Consider the following 19,535-nt stretch of genomic DNA (forward strand, 5'->3'; position numbering starts at 1 on the left):
GCTGTTACGTACAGATTGCAGGTTTACATGATGGGCTTGTAATAAAGCAGCACTTCTCTGGATAATTCTGACAGCTGAAGTAGAAAACGGGATTTATTGAGAGAATGACTGCTCCATCCTTCAAGACCTCACATGGTCTTTATCAGTTCCTATAGTAGGATTCACCCTTACATCAGAACATATAGATTCTCCTTCATTTGCCTCACATTGATCTGAATTGCTATGCTGTTTCCAGAAACAAAACCTGTCATCAGATGTGTTATTTTGGTTAGTAGATTGATTTCTCACCAGGTCTGGTCATATTTGCTCTGCTAATTTATGCTGCTTTTGGTAGATTGTATTTACCTTTGTTTAAAAGATCTTGCTGCATCTGTATCTCTAAATTAATGGATTGTTAGCTGATCGCCCCAGCCATTCATGTCATTTTTTTCCATTGCAGCTTCACGTTAACTTATACTGCTTAGTAAATCTGTCCCAAAGTGTGAGGCCAAAATAGTTCATCAGAATAGTTTCACAGAGTTTCGGCATTCTGCACTGCTGCCTGCTGGATGAATTGACTGCCATTTGCACAATAAATCTCCCTCATTTGGTAATGATGGAGAGTGCTGTCTAGAACACAAGAGTTAAGCTGTGGGATCAAATGACGGTGAAGGTGCCGTCATACGTTTCATATACTCGTGAAAACATTAACGGTTTCCTCTTTTTCTGAGGATTGTCGTTATCCTCAATGAGACTATTCACATACGCGTAGGCAGTTTTCCTTATATGATAAAGATGATCACTTACAACAAGTTTCTGCTGATGTCCAGTCACCCTGTCCACTCAGGAGAACCAATGTGTACCTTCAAAATGTCCCTGATTTCCCCTCATTATAGGGCTCAAACTTCAGGTTGCAGGTTATAGATAGATCATTACCCAGCAGATCCAGTCTGCTACATGTTAGACTCATTATAGTAGCAAAATTTTAGTATGTATTACTCACTGATTTTCAGTAGTTATTTGTTTATGAAAGTGCAACACATAAGGGAATATCCCTTTTAATATTCTGCTTTTACTAGGACATTACTGGGAGGCAAATGTCTATATTTTAGAGAATACAGAATGAATAAAACCACAGTTAAGCTGGCATAAACAACAAAGATCATGAAGATATGCATACATTATCTCTGATATTACACTAATATACAAACATTTGAGAATAATACCATAAATTCACTGGTGAGTAGCTTCAACAACAACATTTTAAGATGGAGTCAGTGGCTGCAATTTAAGTGTTTGCAATTTGCATTGTGCAGGTCTTTGTTTAAGGGCTTTTTTTCCAATAAGTGTACCACCTACTATTTCTATGTTAAAAGATGTTTTTGGGAAAATGCACCTATTATCTACTAAATGTCAAACTTGATAGCAGTACCCAGGAAAATACTGAATACCATTTTCAAAACCACGGTGAAAAAATGTAAATTAAAAAAAAACATACCAATAAACATCAATGACGAACTTATTTTTAAGCTGACTAATGCAGCGCAGAAAAATAGACTAACATAACCATGTCTGTGAAGGTTCTCAGTCATAGTCTGAGCCTGGAAAGAAAAGCGTCTGGACTTCTTTAAGTTTCCTTGAAGACGTTTCACCTCTAATCTGAGAAGCTTCTTTAGTTCTAAGAGCAACTGAGTCCCAGATTTTAAACCCTATGGGGCTTAAACAGGGTCCCCAATCGGGTCATGGATTCCCTATTGATCCTCTGCCTAATCACAGGAGACAAGGTGTGAAAATGGGCTGGGGTCACAATCGGCCAAGGTTTCACTCTGGGACTTTAAGAGAAACAAGAGAAGCACTTTTTAGACACAAATAACTGTCTCATCCTGTTCAATTAGCCCTAGCTTTTAAATTATAGATTGACAGGGACAATGACGTTTGTTGTCTAGCTCCAGCGTTAACGTTATCATTTTATTATTATCCGTAGCCGATAGCTGCTGCCTTAATGATGACTTAAGAGACGTCTGATGTTAATGGCAAAGCTGAATGTGTGAGCCAGCCAGATTCATTTGTATGAAAGCAGGAACTTTATCGCTTCTCAAAATTCCTCTTAAAGTGTTCTTCACCGTTGTGAACATCAACTACTTCAGCTGCTAGTGAGTGTGGAGGGGCTGGAGGAGGCAAAGACGGTGCTGTTAGTATTGAAACTGCTGAAAATGAGCATCTAATTCCATGAAAGAATTTTTGGTATTCATTAGTATTTCTTTTACTAATATTTTAAGGGCTTCAGTATTCGAGATATTGGTTTACACAATCGTGATGCCAACAATGAGTCATTCTTTGTTCATAGCATTTGTGTCTCATTTTGTTTTGTAAAGCATTGCCTGCTGAGCTCTCAGAGAGTTCTATAATTGTTCCCTGTGATCTCTAATCTCTTCAGTCCTGCCTTTGAAACATACATACATATGTTTAAGGAGCTGCCAGATTTACTGAGCGCTACAGAGAATGTTTGAATGCAGTCTCATCCCACTCAGCGTCTCTATCTAAACGCAGCCTCTCTGCTCTGGTCTACTCGGCTGCTGCTCTGCATATTTTTCATCTTCTCTTCAAGCTTCAACTCCTTTGTGTCATCCCACAGATGTCCATTTCTCTGGAGTCTCGAGCTTTGTCTCTTGCTCTACCCCTTAACAAAATACAGCAGCTGCTGGGCAAAAATTCTTCGGCTGAATCTGCGTAGGCCTGGGTATGTCCTACTACTTGGCTACTTGGAAGTGTCAGCAAGATATACAGTGAGAGCCCCACAGAGCCCTGATAGATTTGTGATATGTGATAGATAAGTTTTACTCTTTGCATTTTCTGTTCATAACAAACACGTACACATTTCATAAGCTTTACTTTAAGTCTTTCGCGTGCTTACTTGCTTTCTCGTGAAGTCAAATGAGGAAATTGAGGATAAAAAGAAGTCTTAGTTTCCATTGTTTTAGTTGTAGCAGTTTTGTCATTTCTGGTAACATTTTGAAGATGGCTAAAGGGTATTTGATGGTTAATAAATTCCCTGTGATCACTCACAGGGAGACACGGGACCACTAACCATGTGACCTTAACTTGTCCATCTTTTTGCATGTGTGACAATTGTGGTGAAAATGTAAGGTCAATTAAATAAGGCCCCAGGCTTTAAGACTGTGTCTATTTGGCAACCACTCGCGTGAGGGGAAACATGAGAACAGTATTCCAGTTGAGAGTGGTTAGTGGGTGTGGGTGCTGGGAAAAACTGCTAAAACCTAACTCACCTTAGAGGAGACGTTTGCCTTCAAAGTAAAAAGTGCAGCTATGGTGGGTGCAGCACTGAGGCTCAACTTTTACTTTTAAGGAAACCTTCTCCATTTAACAGCTTATTAGGGAATATTTGCAGACAAACGTAAAAAGCTACAGGCAATTATGGCAACCTGTTAGCAGCCAAAGTGACCACTCTGAGGTTGTTTGCTGCAGGAACCAGCAGGAACCCGCAGCTCTGAGAAACCACTTCCACGAATAAACATTTCTCAGGTCCAATAGTTGTGACGGGTCCAATATAAGTCTTGAGCAATGTGCACGTGCTGTTATTGAGAAACTTCATTCCTTATTACCCCAGTGCTGCTACATTGGTAATGATAGGATTAGGATTAGTAATAAAACTATAAGTGGCTGTTTACTTTCGATCTCTTTCCAATGTGATCCCGTTGTTACCAAAATTTAAGTGTTTTTTTCCCAGAATTTTCAACCATCATAATTATAATTGCTGTCGAAGCCATGAAGCCATAATTTGCATTAATTCTCTGTATTTATAAACGTGCTTCCTCAAGGCAGATAATTCTCCACCAGCAGTGAAACAGCTGAAGGCAAGGATAATCTTGTCTTTGTTAACTGGGTATTTCTAGATTGAACTTTTAGACCACTGAGTTAAAACTCTCCCTCCATACGTCTGCAGGGTGACCCATTATCACTATTCTGCCGAGAGGCAACAATTACCAAACAATGTGCCCTCTGCTGCACGTTCATTTTGGAGAGAGAAAAAAAGTTGATTCTTACAGCTGATAAGAAAAATTAAACGGTTACATTAGCTGTTATGTTCAGAAGAGGACAAACGTTCTCACATTCATATGAACAGACAGATAATTATCTTGTGCATATTTTTATTATCTTGTATTATTATAATTGTCACTTACCCTCCATTTACTGCAGAGAATCCTGAACTTTTAGCTGTGTGGAACGCTTTCTAATCGAAGCTTTATAATGTCTTGTTAGCTTAGTGTGTGAGTCAGCAGGGCTCTTGTGCGTTTCACCCTGGCTTTGCATTGGAAAGTGTTCACCATCTTAAAGCCTCTTTCCATGCTTGAGATGGTGCCATAATTCCAGAGCCTGGATGTTGCCAGATAATTGGCGTCCCCTTACATGGATGTGAGGAGTGCAGTGACGAATAACAGAGTAAGAGTATGATCAAACTGTACCCCAGTACCGTCGCCACCACCCATGTGATATGCAATAATCACTCCAGTGGGGACTGGCTGCTATTTCAAGCTAGTTTTTCAGAAAGAAAAAAATATGTGAATAACCCACAGTCAGATTTAACTACAGTTTATTTATGGCAATGAATAAAGTTACAGATTAAAGCAGAATGAGAAGCTTCTCTGGCATGTGTGAAATCACAGGTGTCAGTGTCATCAGCATACTGACGCTCAAAGCTTTTCATATGCAAAAGAGACTGCCAGAAATTTCCACCTCACATCCCTTAACCCTGCTACTCCACAACTCCTTACTCATCTGCAATTATCTTCATGTTTGATTTCTGCGTGTGTGTGTGTGTGTGTGTGTGTTTATTTTGTTGTTGTTATCTATGGCCTCTCAATTCGCCTGATGGATATGAAACTGCTGAACATGTTTAGTCAAAGCAGCCACAGTGATGGGCTTAATAAAGACGCGGGGAGTGGAGAGGAGGAGCTGCGGTCTGGCTGCAGCTGCTGCATTGGTTGCCTGCTCAGCAGTGGGAAGGGACTGAATGAGCAGAAAGAGAGAGAGAGCAGGAGGAAGCAAGAGGGAGGGAGAGAGAATTGGGGGAGGAGGTGAGTGCTCTTGTTGGGAGATAGGGAATGCCCGTTAGTTGCGTCTGCCGATAATAGCACATCAGCCAGTGCACTCCTATTGGGAGAGCAGAGCACAGGCAGAGCAGAGGGACCGAGCTGCTGAGCAAAGAATGGTACACTAGAGTAGACAGGCACACTCGGAAAGAGAAAGAGCGATACTGGCACAATCAGAAAGAAACAGAGAGTGAGAGACCCAGGAAGAGAGAGCGCATCAGCACACATAGACAAGAGGACTGAACAGGCGCGGGGCAGTGGAAAGAGGAGAGGAGGGACAGGGGGAATCAAAGTTACCAGGTCAGCAAGAGAACGTGGAAGTGGAGCAGCTGAGACTCTCGGGGGTTTCACTCCCACCGCAGCAGCCGGGCGCAGCATTAAGACGCGCAGGAGGAGAGTGATATTACAGGACAGGATAGAACAAGTGCTTTAACTTCTTCACAGAAAGACAGTCCTGTCATAAGGCGAGGGTAATGCTCCTCACAGGAACCTTCTGCACTTCTACTTTAGGATTATCACAGCAAGAGAGCTTCACCAAGCAGAGGACACTTAAACCTGCCAGAGGTGCCTGAGCAGTTCAGTTCTACACAGGAGACCTTTTCATCCATGCGTGGGCTTTCAGGTGGATGTAGTGTTGCTGTGTGGATTTTATCCTTTATTGCTTCAGAAGGTGAAGCAGTGAAGATTTGGAGGGCAAGTTGTTCTGTCCTATCATCTCTGAGACTATGGTAGACTGTGTGTCAGCGAGCCCCTCATCAGCAGCTGCAGCCCTAGAGTATGGAGAAGTCCAGCAGTGAGGAGTCAGCCATTCACCGTAGCCCTTCTGTAGACAGCCGCGAATCCGATTTTGCTCAAGCCTCCACGTCTGGCCGCCCTTTCGGTGGCCGCGGCTTCACTGCCGGCGCTTTCTACGGCTCCACGGGGCCACGCAAAAACACGCAGCAGGGGCAGACTGGAGCTGCGGCTGACGCCAGCGCGGGAGACAAGACTAACAACAAGTACAGCTCACCCAAGGGCAGCAAATACATAGTCTTTTACCTGGATCTATCCTTTGTGTTCCTTTTAGAATTTAAGAAGTGCAACATGGCAAGAGGCTGCCTCTGCTGCTTGAAGTATATGATGTTCATCTTCAATCTCATCTTCTGGGTAAGTGACTTTATATTTTCTTCTCCTCTTACTTGATGCAATTGATACAAATTCTGAGCATCTTAAAAGATGATGCTGCCAAAGTAATTCTGGCTCGAGTGATTCACTACTCGTCGTTAGCCATATCATATGCGTGTGATAAGTTATTCAAAATGTTCATCAGGAGACATTACTTTCTGACAAAATGATGGCTGTCAGGGCAGTCATGCGTCTCTAATTACATCAGGGTGTTTATGCGTGTTACTCTGTGCATGTTGCTATTCCTGGATGTCATGACAGTGTCCGTGGCATTGCACCAGGTCTCCTTTTGTGTTTTTTTTTTTTATTCCTTTCGGTTCGGGTGGGGGTTGGTGGAAAAAGGTCCTGGGGGTCAGTAAAGTCAGTCTTTCACATGGTCGCATGATTTACAGTGAACATGAAGCTGCAATGCTGCTTTTGGTATGCAAGGGAAAGACTATATCCTCCTGCAGGGCATTTACACAGATGAGCTGCACAATAATGGCAAAGGGATTTTAGCTGAGTTGGTCAGCGATAGTCTAAATTGATCTGATGGATCGTCATTCCTCTTGACTCACGGTGTGATAAATTGTCAACAGAATTTATTCAGTTTAATAAAATAAATTCTATCGCATGCAACATCACTAGAATTGTAGTAACCTGGCCAGCATGTGGTGGTCTCCACAGTGTAACCAAGCATGGGCATTTATGGTAAAAGTGGGCATCCCTTGAATGTTTACAGACTGGATTATCGGGCTTATGGGTTATGAGGCCAAGCCTTTTGTGTGAATGCATTGAAGCATGAAGCGTAAAAACATCTCAACACTGGGGAATCAACTCAGGCCCACCATGTCATGTGGGTTGATAGCCCAGCTAACTGGGACAACAGAGTGGGCATTAACTAGAGGCCAGCTGCGTTAACACGTGTATACACAAACACGCACCACACAAGCTGAAATCTACATCACTGTCAAATTTATATGTAGAAAAATGGACAGCTCAGACCTTTCTTCATCTTGAAGGCTGCACCTTCATCTTAGTCTGAGATCATGCGCAGGTCCATAGAGGCGGGTGTGATAGTGATTGGTATATATACCCAACTAATGATGCTAATATTTGTTTTAGGGGATGATAGGGTCAAAAAAAGCTTATTTGATGATGGAGTCATTATTGCAGACGCTGCCTTAGCCTTATGTGAGCACCCATTCTCAACTCGGTCAGTATGTTTATTGACTTCACCACTGTTAGAGTTAAGGATGGCATTTTAGAGCAGTTTCCCAAATTGATTTTTGGGTGCATGAGTGATCGATCAGCTGTTTTTCATTACAGCATAATGCATGTTTTTCCAAACTGAAAGCTTTATTGAAACAGATGGAGGCAGCTCATTTAATAGCGAATACTGTGTTTAATTAATTTCAAAAAATTAAACAAGCAAATTGTTGAAATTATAAATTGGCTAGGGAAACAAAATGCCATTTGAATTGCTGCTCTTACTCTTTTACATCGTGTTAATTAATAGCCAAACAGAGTTTATTATTTATTTATGATTAAATGTTACAATTTGGCACAAATTACAGGCTATTCAGGGCACTCGTTGGATGAAACTAAAGTCTGACCTCTTCTTATATTACCAAAGAGGCTATACATAACTCATCCCTTAAAAGCGACTTTCCTGATCAACGTATGTGTTTATATGCAGATTTGTATAAACCAATATCAGACATAAGAAGTCACATTTATAATAATAGTTTTTGTGAATTTGCAGTATTTTTCTTGGACCTTTTACTTGGATATTATATTTCAAAGCTGTATTTGACTTCACATTGACACAATGGCTATGTCAGCTGTATGTCAGGTCCAGCCTGCTCATCTCAAATGATAGATCAAAAGCTGCCTGAGTACATGAGTAAAGGTCAGCTTAGCTGAGGCCATATCCACTAGGTCCTTATGCTCATCACAGGGGAAATGTATGAAACAAAAGCATGAATGAAAGTGTTAATTTACTGCAAACAAACCTTGCTACTAATAATCAGCTTCTGCATTAAGAAGTGGGCGAAAACTAGACTTTAGATTAAGCTTTTGGTCTTAGATTCATGTGAAACTTAGCTTGTTGACCTTGATGCATTATAGTGACTGTAAAAGATAGAGAGCTGTAAATGCACTCTCTTCAGTGAGAGTGGAGCGTCTCTTAGGGTGTGTGTGTGACCATAAGAGTGTGTGTGTGTGTGTGAGAGAGAGAGAGAGAACTTAAGTGTGGAACTTTCTCAGCATAACTTATACCCTGCTGCGAAATAATTGAATTTTTACTCTGATAATATTCACTTAATGAATGCCCACCATGCACATTCCAATCTATTGCTGCGGCAGATTGATACTCTTGTTTTCCTCCTACTACTCAATCATTTTAATAGGAGTTTAATCAGTGTCTCATGGGAGAAGGGTGGGAGTGAGGATGCAGCATGTGGCTGCAAGGTCTCAGTGTATCTCCACGTGACAGCTTACTTGACTGGCACTCCAGATTTTCAGGCCGCAGTGCACCAATTTGAAGGTTAGTGGAGCTGTAAATAAAAGGTTCACTTGTCACTGAAGGGTCAGAAAGGGGTGCCCGAGTACTCTGAAACAGAGGGGCGAGGGTGAGAGACATGATGTATCTCGAGACCCCTGGGACTGTGCCACTCTGCATCTGACACTCCAGGAATCGTACGGTTACCGAAGCTGGTAGAGCGGCGTGCCTCTTAAGTTCTGACATCTCGTCTCAGGATTGAAAGGGGAACTGCAAGCTGCGGTAACCTGACACCAGGTGCAGCGGGGGTCTCTTCTTTTTAACTGTGCATGAGCACATTTGCTGTGCACACACACATCCTTGGAAGTGCATTCACCAGCCACACACAGGCCACTTCATGGAGCTTACACTAGTAACTTAAAACACAAGGTAAACATTGACAGGCACTCCAGACATCTCCATACATTCGCTCATCCTCAGGCCCCCCAGCAGTTGTTCACGACCATCTGGCTTCTCTTCCTTATAAAGGATTAGAAGAGTCTGAGCTGCAGGGGGGAGTTTCAGGCAGATTAACGCAGTATTGGGTTGTGCGGTTAAGGATCATAAGCGCAGTTCCTTCTACGCTAAAGCCAATATCATCAAAGCAAATGGGCATTGTGGTGCTACGTGTGACAAAGTCTGGGGTTTAGTTGGCAAGACGATCTGTTGTTCTCCAGCACACATGCTCTCAAGGTCTGTTTGACCATCCCGATAAGATGATTGACATTAAGCCCTATTGGTGTCAGCCTTGAGAACATATCGGTGTTTGTGTTCTTGCTCGGAGCAAGGATTTTAGCCTTAACTGTGCAATGTGTTCTCTGAACTCACAGTAAGCGCTCTCAACTCTCCCTGAGGATTTATTCCAACAAATTACAACAGCATTGCTCTCAAGCTTATTCTAATTGCTTAAGATATAGTAGGTTGTACGCTAAATCTGAGCTCTGGCGTTATCACACCATATCAAAAAGTAGAGCCTCATTTGATATTCATATTTAAAGGGAAACTGTCAGTTCAGCAGTCTTGTCCTACAAGTACAAGAGGGGTTCTAGTATCAAAGCTACTCCTTTGTTAGCGGAGAAACGTGTTTAGCATTCATGAATTCTTGTGCTTACTTAGGGGATCGCTGTAGGATTTATAAACCATTTGGTCCAAAGCAACAGAAGATTCGTTTTCCTATCGATTTACCGAATTCGACACTTAAGGTTTCATATATGCTTGTGCTTTGATGCTACAAAGAGAAGCAGTATTGACAGACTCCAGGTGGTTTGTTAGAAGTGTGCATATAAGCGTACTGACACGTTTTTATTTGGTTTTGTTGAACTCGTAAAAAAACTCACACAAGCTGTCCCTTTGCTTACTCAGACTGGAACCCCCCCTGAGGTTTCAGTCTAAGGTGCTGAAGCAGTGTGCCTATTTTTCATTCTCCATATCGGCACATGAAAAGTTCAGTAATTTTTAATAGCTCGAGAGCTTGTGTTGTAAAAGACTTTTCGTTTTCTTCCTCTTTTTCACAAGTCGCACAGCTGAACTCCATCAGTCACTGCCAGGTGAAACAAGGATTTGGGCACAGGAAAATAGATGAGAGTTGAATGAAAAACTGTTTTTTGAATTGACGGTGGCTTTAAAGTGGCAGAAAGCAATATCAATCTTGGCCGGTGTGTCTTTTGAAATCTTACACCTCCAAATATTAATTTTATATTGTATGTGTCAGTGTCGTTTCGCTTATCAATACAGCCAATTACAAATTATTCATCTTATATATCAGGCATTCATACTGTATAACATGCTTGGATATCAACAGATGTGTCATGGCCAAAATGTGCAGCCTGCAAGCTGGCCTGTCAGTTTCCCTGTAGCATTTACATAAAGAACATCACATGTGCATTTTAATTATTTGGAGTCTTGTAATTAGCATCCCCTGTAGATCCCTGGGGCTTGATTCACACTGGCTGACCTGCTTGGTAAATATCTCCATATGCCTGCCTTTGTCCAGCAGATCGTCTAGGGAGATCACTCTCATTTACACGTCTCTCTCTCACACAGGCTGTTTCGATTTCCCGGCCGTGTTGTGTAGAGCCGCTGAGCTCATTAGCTCTTGTTGCAGATCAGCTGGGGAATAGAGCTACTGTGTTTCACTCTAGGGGGGCAAGGTAATAGAGCGGGAGATTTTGAGGTGCATTTTACGCTTGGATGCAGTCGGTAGGTATTGCCTTTCCATGGGAATTGAGATTCTTAACCAATCACTTAGTGCTGTTGGTTGGTGATTATAACACACAAGTAGCCAAAAAAAGGCTACATTTTATTACTAAGAGTCAGCAACCTAATATAGGGAGTGTGGAATAAACCTGCTCCACAAAACATGTAAATGCCATTCTTTTTATATGAAGCGAGTCTTTCTTGTGGAGAGATTACATGTAATAGTTGATGTTTGCTACTCGGTTTGCTCAAAGCGACGGGGCTGCAGGTGTAGTTTTTGTCCAGTTTTCAGTCTCAGCTGTTTGGCGCTGACTTGTAGTGACAGGTCAACATTGCAGAAACAAATGACAGAACAGTAACTGCTAGGCACACAAATTGCAGTTTACTGACTTCCACAATTGCTGGTACACAACATTTATCGTCTGTTCCCTCCATCGTTCACATTAGTATCCTTCACAGATGCCGGAAGTGTAGAAAGAGCGTAGAGACTTAACCTTTCACAGCTAACCACTTGTTAATTTCAGGCAAGATAAAAACACAATCTCATTCCCATTTGTGTCACCGGTGAGGTGGCTGGTATAATATCTCATCAGGCTCAACTATGCAATCTCCATGAATTAAAAAAATGTATTTTTTCCTCCGTTTTGCACATTAAACACAGATATCCTGCTCTCCCCAACACAGTATACAAGAGATATGAAGATACGGAGTAGGACAGCAAGGGGACAACAGGAGTGTCATTAGTTCTGCATACATAGGCGAGATCTTTTGTAATGACTATGTGCCACGTCGCGCACCTCGGGCAGTAGAGAAGATAGCACCCTGTTTGTGTAGTCAATAATGTGTTGATGTTACTGAACTGTGACACAGAAAATACCATAACAGGTCGTGTATTCGGGTTATTGATCAAACGGGTCTTGTCCTTTTTGTCTGCTTTATATTTTGAAAGCAGACAAAGCAAAGTATCTGTTCTCTGTGCATTGACAGTGAATAGATACCTTGAACAGCAATATCAACAAAAGCAAGCCTTTCCATTCAGTTTTGCAGCGGTGAATGATTTCACATGCAAGTTAAGGCTCAGAGATTGTGTTATCAAGCAAACCGTTGTGAAAAACTGCATGAGTCAGATTCAATTTGTGCAGGAAAAAGCAAACAATCATTGTAGCTTTTCAGCTTTTGACCATTTTACATATCATGTAGTGACAGTTTGTAACATCTGTGCACTTGCAGGGATTCAGTATAGAAGCAAAACAATAAAACAGACACTGGGCTCTGTTATTAGAGTTCGAGCTTTTGAAGTGCTTTTGCAGTCGCTGTCTGTGCCAGATATCTCCTCATTTAAATTACCTTAATATCACTTTTGTTCTACTTTTCCGACAGTGAGTAAAATTTCACTATTGGAGATTATTGCTTAAAAAAATTGTAAAGTTTTCAGACCTTCGGATGTTCTTCCAAAGTTTTTCTTTGGACGTTTTCATTCATTTTCAGTCCAGCACTCATACCTGACCTTTTTTGTGTGGGGGCGGGATAAGCCACCTAATACTGGTCTGTGAATATTCAAGTGGAAAAAGGGATGTTGTGACTGCACAACAAACAATTTCGCAAAGAAATTGTATCTTTAGGCCCTTTGTTATTGTACGTGCCTGCATAGCATTTTGATTCGATGCCAGCTGAAGACTTGGCATATCTCTGCAGCGTTATCTTTTAAAAAGGAAACTGGAAAAGTGGAGGACAAAAGAAAAAGTGGCAAGCGTTAAAAATTATCTACAGCAAATGTACAGTACGAACAGGTTTTGTTCACATTATTGTCAGTATGTAAGGAGGAACTCAGCTAAAGGGTACAACAGCAGAGGCTCTGTCGTGGTTTGGGGCTGTGCTTCTTGTCAAAAATGACTGAACTGTGAAACAGAAACGTGCTGTCAGATTTTGATCCACGATGCAGCACCTACTGCAAGTATGTAATAGACAATGCAATGACAATAATCGCAAACACACTGAAAATGCAGTAAGAGCAGGTAGAAAAACACTGAAGTGTGTTCAGAGTTTCAGAACGGTAAAAACTCTGTTTTTGCTTTTTATACTGTATTTATATTCATTTTTGCACATTTCAATAAATACCTAGGTTTTCCCGTTTTCCTAGTAAAATATTAAAGATGAGTGGTTGATGACTGCACAGCACCGTAGCTTGCTTATTCAAAATTGTCTGACATTTAAAGGCAAATTACAGTGAAACCAATGTTTTTCACTTCCCCCCAATAAACACACACACACACACACACACACACACACACACACACACACACACACAAAGCTGTGTTAAGGAAGCTCATTTTGTTTCACTTCTTAGAGCAAATGAAATTTCTCAGAGATTACCTTTCTTATTTTGAATTAACAGACTGGGAAACGAAAACTAACTACAGGTCTATAAGCTCTGTGCAAACACAATGTGTGTACTGTGTTTTAAGTAGTTTGTTTTTCCGTGCAAAATTATATTTCTCTGTGAAACGGTCGTGTTTAAATACTAGAAGTCTGACTAACCTGTAGTTAAGTCCAAGACATTCTGCAGTCTTCTGTGTCTTCATTCTCCAGAGATTATCACCAGCGCTCTGAAGATACATCAATGACTGGCTCTAAAATCAATTTCCCCAGGGCTTCTACCTGAGTTGATTCAATAGGACTGACTTCTTTTCCCACCATAAATCCACTCAATCAACCCTCATAGATTCCTCAAGAGCTTGTTTCAACTCATCTATCTCCTTCCCATCTCTAAGCAACATTCAGAGACCCAAGACGCACCGTACAACTGCACCACAATGGCTTGAAAATATGAGCAGCAGATTGCGTTTGAATGTGTGTATTTTAAATGTGTCATCTTGAATTTGGGTCAGGGACTCAGGGTTTCACCGCCTGAATGGTAATGAGCCCAGGACACAGCCACAGCAGGGCTTTAACATGCAAAGAGGAACATACTCTTATTACTTTATTTATACAGCCGTGTCAAATGAGAGACAGATTTATACCTTAAACATTATTGTTTGTATCTGATTTATTTAGTCGAACCACTGCAGATTACTGCTGTCCTATAACTCAACCGAAAAATGCGACATATTGCAGCTTCCTGGACAGAAATGCATCAGCACAAGAAGTACAGAGTCGCTAGACAGTTGTTTGCGAGCGCCTAACGTCTTCTTGTTGTACTTTAATGGGGCAACTTTATGTGGTGTATAATGTAAAATTCAGACCATCAGCCAAAGTATTAGACTGTTTGTTGTAATTTGAAATAGATGCCTATCTTGTTGTTTTCAGAGTGAAAATGAGATCTTCATCAGAGCAGGTTGTTGCAGTGCTCTCGTTACGTCTGATCCAATTTGAGCTCGACTCTTATTTGATGTGCGTGAGGTGTGCTCACAACACACTCTGATATTCTCCCAGTAGAGCAGATCCTTCACTCGTACAGTATCAAGATAGCTGACTGGCTGACAGTCTGTGTAGACGTAACGGAGATTATTGCTGTTCTTTCTGCTTGCAGATTCATACTCTTCCTTATCACGGCTGAGTTTATGGGTGCCCCCTTGACTTTGCCGGGTCTTATCACACGACGAAAGCAATTGGTTCTACTTGTTTATTTTACATCAATTTGCAATTACCAGCTCAAGACATGAAAGAGCGTTTGCTTTGTCTATCTGTTCTGTTTCAGAAGATATCAGGTTTGTATGCGTGCTAAAGTCAGAATTTTGAAGCAGTTTGGCTGCCTGCAGCGCGCAAAGTCTTACATAAAAATGAAAGATGAGAAACTAGCCTCGTTCCATCACTTCGCTGTTCTATCTGGGGCACAGAAGGATGTGTCAGATCTTACTTTCAGAGAGGACCTTGCAGTTTTATTGCATAGTAGAAATACAAAAGCCACATGATATGGTTGTCAGTAATCCTACATATTCACCTGAAACAGCTTTTTTGTACAAGTATACCAGTTTTCATCCAAGCAGTAATTTCACTGCCTTTCTATTGTAGGAAAATGTTAATTAAAGCTTCAGAAAACTTGGAAATAGAGGTATATAGACCCCCTCCCTCAGCATGTGCCATTTGCAATCGCTGTCAGTGGTCATTATTTCTGCACAGATGTCTCAGTGTCTCCCATTAAGCCACCCAAGCTTCCGTAATGGGTGACCTGGGATGATGCTGGAATACAAAAGAATGAGTCCGAGTGGAATTTGGTGTGGGCAGGCTAAGGTTGGGTAAAAGAGTCTAATTTAAGAAGATCATTATGGGGTCATCGCCACCTTCAGTGAATGATCGCGTTCATCCATACTGAGCCAGAGTAATTATTAACATAGACCCTTTGCCTGTGTGTGCACTCACTGGGTGGTGAGACAAATCGCTCTCACTGTGTTTTATCCAGTGATCATTTCAGCGAAGGACGCCGCACCGTGTTTGGGGTCAGCCCATTAATGCCCCTTCCATTTCATACACGTTACCTACTTCAGTGTTTGAATGTCAAGATTTAAGGTCTCTGTGATGACTGGATTTTGATTTTGATCACAGTCCTCCTTGAACCCCAGTCACAAGTGAGCTTGGACAGATGGGGTTAGCCAGATTTTTCTTCCACTCCCCTTCTGAGAGGACAGGCTGGCAGATTAAAATGCTGTTCTTTTCCGGGTTTGGAAGAAGCGATGCGTGAAGGCATGGAGAGATGGGAGGGACTTTTTTTACAAGATCATAAGAGGTGAACATGTTGATGTTTGATGACAGCTCCCCGAGAGGTGACTCCCCCTCTCAGATCGCTCGCTCCCTCTTTTTTTCTTCTGGAGACAAATGCGAAAATCATTTGGTCTATTTTGAAGAAAAATAAGAACCTTGAGAATTATATATTTTCCTTTAATGATTTGACTGCATTTATTTATTGCTTTACATGCAGTGTTGACCACTAGCTCACTAGCTTACTAGGATGTATTTGTAATGCTTTGTCTGTCTCCCTACTTCCCACTGGGATTTGCGATACATGGCGGACCCATGATTGTCAAAAAGTAAAGAGAAGTGAGACATTTGAAAATAATCCAACTTAAGCATGGCCTGAGCCTGAAGCTTTGTGCAAAATAAACCTTCCAGCAGGTACTCGTAATCGAAATGGTTCAGGTCAGGTTGCCTCACACATTGCAGACAGAAAATAAAAATGCGCTGCAGCTAAAATGCCAGCACAAACAACATTTTAAGTCATTATCTTTTTTCTAGTTTATGTATTGCATATAAACTTGCTAAATAATTGCTGTAAGTGAAATACCCAGTGGCTGTACTGTCTAAAAGCTGTAATAGTTATCAGTGAGTTTTTGAAAAGAAATGGAAGAGAGATAAATAAGCATTCGATGACCAGATGAAAAGTGAAAGCAGGTGTACCCGGAGAGCAGCAGTTAGACTGAGGGCTTAAAGTGACTAAATAAGTAGAGCTGCTCTTTTTTCTTTTGACAGTTTGGAACTCCCCAGCCTGATTAAGCTGTGCTAAGCATATCCAGCAGATTTTAGGTTCATTTTCTGCATTATTTATGTAAAGCGCATAGGCTGAAAATGTTTTAATGCTGCCTTGAGCTTAAGAGAAAAAACAGCCTAATCATACTGGAGTTCATTCACTCAGTTTGCACGCATGTCTGTATGTAACACTTTGTGTTCTTGAGTAAACACTGGCCAGACTGAGCTTCTAAATATCTGTATCCATGTGGCTGTGCTATCATGTACAAGATTCCTGGATCTACTAAATCTACATTCTGTGTGAACAACTTAAGTAGCAAATGCAGATTTTGGTTGTGATGAAAGAAACGAGAGATGAAGACAAGGACGGGGCAGCTCTCATTTCTCATATGAAGGCTGACATGTCTGTTTGCTGGCTTCTGTCAGTATTACAGAGAGCCCAGTAATTGGCCCATAAAAGCACATCTCTGTTCAGCTGGAATGCATTTCTTCATCCTCACCCCCACCCACCCTCCACCCTAAACTACTGTTCTTTTTTGTGTTGAAGTGCTTACCTTGCAGAAGAGACGCATGGAGGAAAATATTGTCCCGCAGCATGCTCTCACTTTGTTTCTGAGTCTTTCAGTTTCACAGAGAGACAAAGTGATTTCTTTGTACTCGTGCCATTTTAATAGGAAAAAAAAATGCCTGGAAGCATTGTCTTGTGGTTCATTGTACCTGTGATGGATGAGAACAGCAGGTAAATAACTCACGGAAGGCAAAATCGCAGTTTCTTAGGAGTTCTTAACAAAGGAAAGTACTTTTTATTAATATTTAACATCTGAATTAAGAAGATTTTAGTCTTGATGAGACAAAAGAGTGTTGGGGCTGCAGTTGTAGTTGTAAATCCTGAATAGCAGTCACATTTCACGCTGGTCTACATCGAAATGGTTTCATTAACATGGTTTAGCCGCTGATCTAATATCGTCTGAGTGCATTCTGGCTAACATATCTGCCTGTTTCTCATAACAATTGTAGGTGGCCGGCTTTATTGCCCATAGAATTTCTCTGTAAAGAATATGTTTGTTCAAAACGTTATAAAACGTTAGTTCATATGTGTTCATGCATTTCTCACCCCAACCGGTCGCAGCAGATGGCCCCGCCCCTCCCTGAGCCTGGTTCTACTGGAGGTTTCTTCCTGTTAAAAGGGAGTTTTTCCTTCCCACTGTCGCCAAAGTGCTTGCTCATAGGGGGTCATATGATTGTTTTCCCTGTATGTATTATTCCAGGGACCAACTTACAATATAAAGCAGCTTGAGGTGACTGTTGTTGTGATTTGCTGCTATAAATAAAATTGAATCTGACTTAATTTGCATTTAAACGCTGCCTATGCTGTTCCACTTAGCAGCATGAAGAGGGCTCGGCAGTTAACGACTTTTTCACTGGCAGATTTCACCTGCCAGGGTGGCTGACTTTACATCTAACTGTTCATTATAGTCAATCTGATGATATGTGTCTCCATTGTTTTCCTCATGTGTGATTGTCAGTGCAACCCACCGAGCAAAGGCTTCTTTAAGAGGAATGAAGTATGTGAAAAAGTAGTTGGCCTTTAAATTTGGACCTTTTCATGGTGCCGTGCATTTTTTTGATATCATTTAGACTTTTACCTCGATCTTGGCAGCCATGTCAGTTGTTCCATACAAGCATGGCGCTGTGATGGCTTTACGCCGTGACAGCTCCGAGAAATAAGCCCCTTTCAGACGTGCGCTCTTTTCCATTAATCTGTCAACATGTGACTATGTCAGCGTCATTTATGAAGGACGACAAAATCACTTGTTGGTAAAAGTAATGACGGCTGTCTTACTCAGAACTAGTGACATTTATATATGACTTCCAACATGAAACACGTTTGAACTGCACACAGCCACAAAAGTGGACCAGCACACACAATATTACAAAAGATTACAGTTCCTGTAATCTGTTTTCTGCACTTGCCTCATGCTTCTAAAGGGTTTTTCAGCTCATTAATTGTTTTAGAGAATGTCTTAAAAAAGAGCATTGGCACCTCTTGTGCTTTTGGCATGAAGCACCTGCTGTCAGGCTTTGTCTCTTTCTCCCTTGCTGCCCAAACTAATCTCACTCCTTAAAGAGGAAGCAATTCTTTCATTAAAAACAAAATTCTATATAATAAGCTGGCATTTCTCTGCACACAAAACAAAGTCTAACATCAGGGGGGTTTTGTCCCATTTTACTGCAACCCTTGGTCCCTAACCATCGCAGAGAGGTACAAAGACACAATTTGCATGCCTTTAATTTCTGCGCTTTGACAAAACATTAACAATAGCTTAAATCTAGTTTGATGCTTCCATCTGTTAGAAGTATGTCCTCTGAGATTATTACTGAGCTGCTGCATCATACAGCATCTTCAAAGTCCAACAGTTGCATACATTTGCATTTATGGCTTACCAGGTAACTTCATTAAACACATTATAATGGCTGTGACATGGAGACAGGTTTGATCAGGATGTAACATCAAATGACACTGAACAATTTTCTTCACTTCACACAGATGAACTATTAACGAGCCTCAAGTTTGAAGTTAGGGTAAAATCACTGGTGTAAAGGGTCCATGCACAGCATGCAATAATCCATCCATTCATTCGCTACTGCTTCCTTTTCAGGGTCGCGGGGAGCGCTGGAGCCTATCTCAGCTGTCTTAGGGCGAGAGGCGGGGTACACCCTGGACAGGTCGCCAGTCTGTTGCAGGGCTAACACATAGACACAGACAACCATTCGCACTTGCATTCACACTTATGAGCAATTTAATGTTTCCAGCTAACCTAACCCCACTAAGTGCATATCTTTGGACTATGGGAGGAAGCCGGAGTACCTGGAGAGTGAGGCAACAGTGCTAACCACCGTGCTGCCTCGCAGTCTTGCGCGTCATGCTATTATTGAAAATTAAAATGCATGTCATTCTCAGGTCTCAATGTTTCTGCAGAAACAGGAGTACTAAAGTAACTTAAGCTCCACGGGAAGAACACAGGAACAAATAATTTGTTCCTGTGTTTCAGGAAATACTGAAAATATTAGAAAAGGAAACATTTAGCATGTGGCTCAAATAT

General features: G+C 41.4%; 1 protein-coding gene across 3 annotated transcripts in view; it reads left to right on the plus strand.

Moving 5' to 3' along the window:
• The window catches only part of tspan9a (tetraspanin 9a), a 176,035-nt gene that overhangs the window by 98,419 nt on the left and 58,081 nt on the right, over positions 1–19,535 (plus strand). For 2 of the 3 annotated variants that reach the window (XM_040025083.1, XM_040025084.1), the window contains exon 1: positions 5,094–6,236. In XM_040025083.1, coding sequence (XP_039881017.1) covers positions 5,868–6,236 — 369 coding nt within the window. In that variant the 5' untranslated portion in view covers positions 5,094–5,867. Of the gene's footprint in view, positions 1–5,093; positions 6,237–19,535 lie in introns of those variants that run through there. The other variant, XM_040025085.1, reaches the window with a different exon arrangement.

The sequence above is a fragment of the Simochromis diagramma genome, unplaced genomic scaffold (assembly GCF_900408965.1).
Source record: "Simochromis diagramma unplaced genomic scaffold, fSimDia1.1 OVJJ01000293.1, whole genome shotgun sequence".
Classification (NCBI taxonomy): Eukaryota; Metazoa; Chordata; class Actinopteri; order Cichliformes; family Cichlidae; genus Simochromis; species Simochromis diagramma.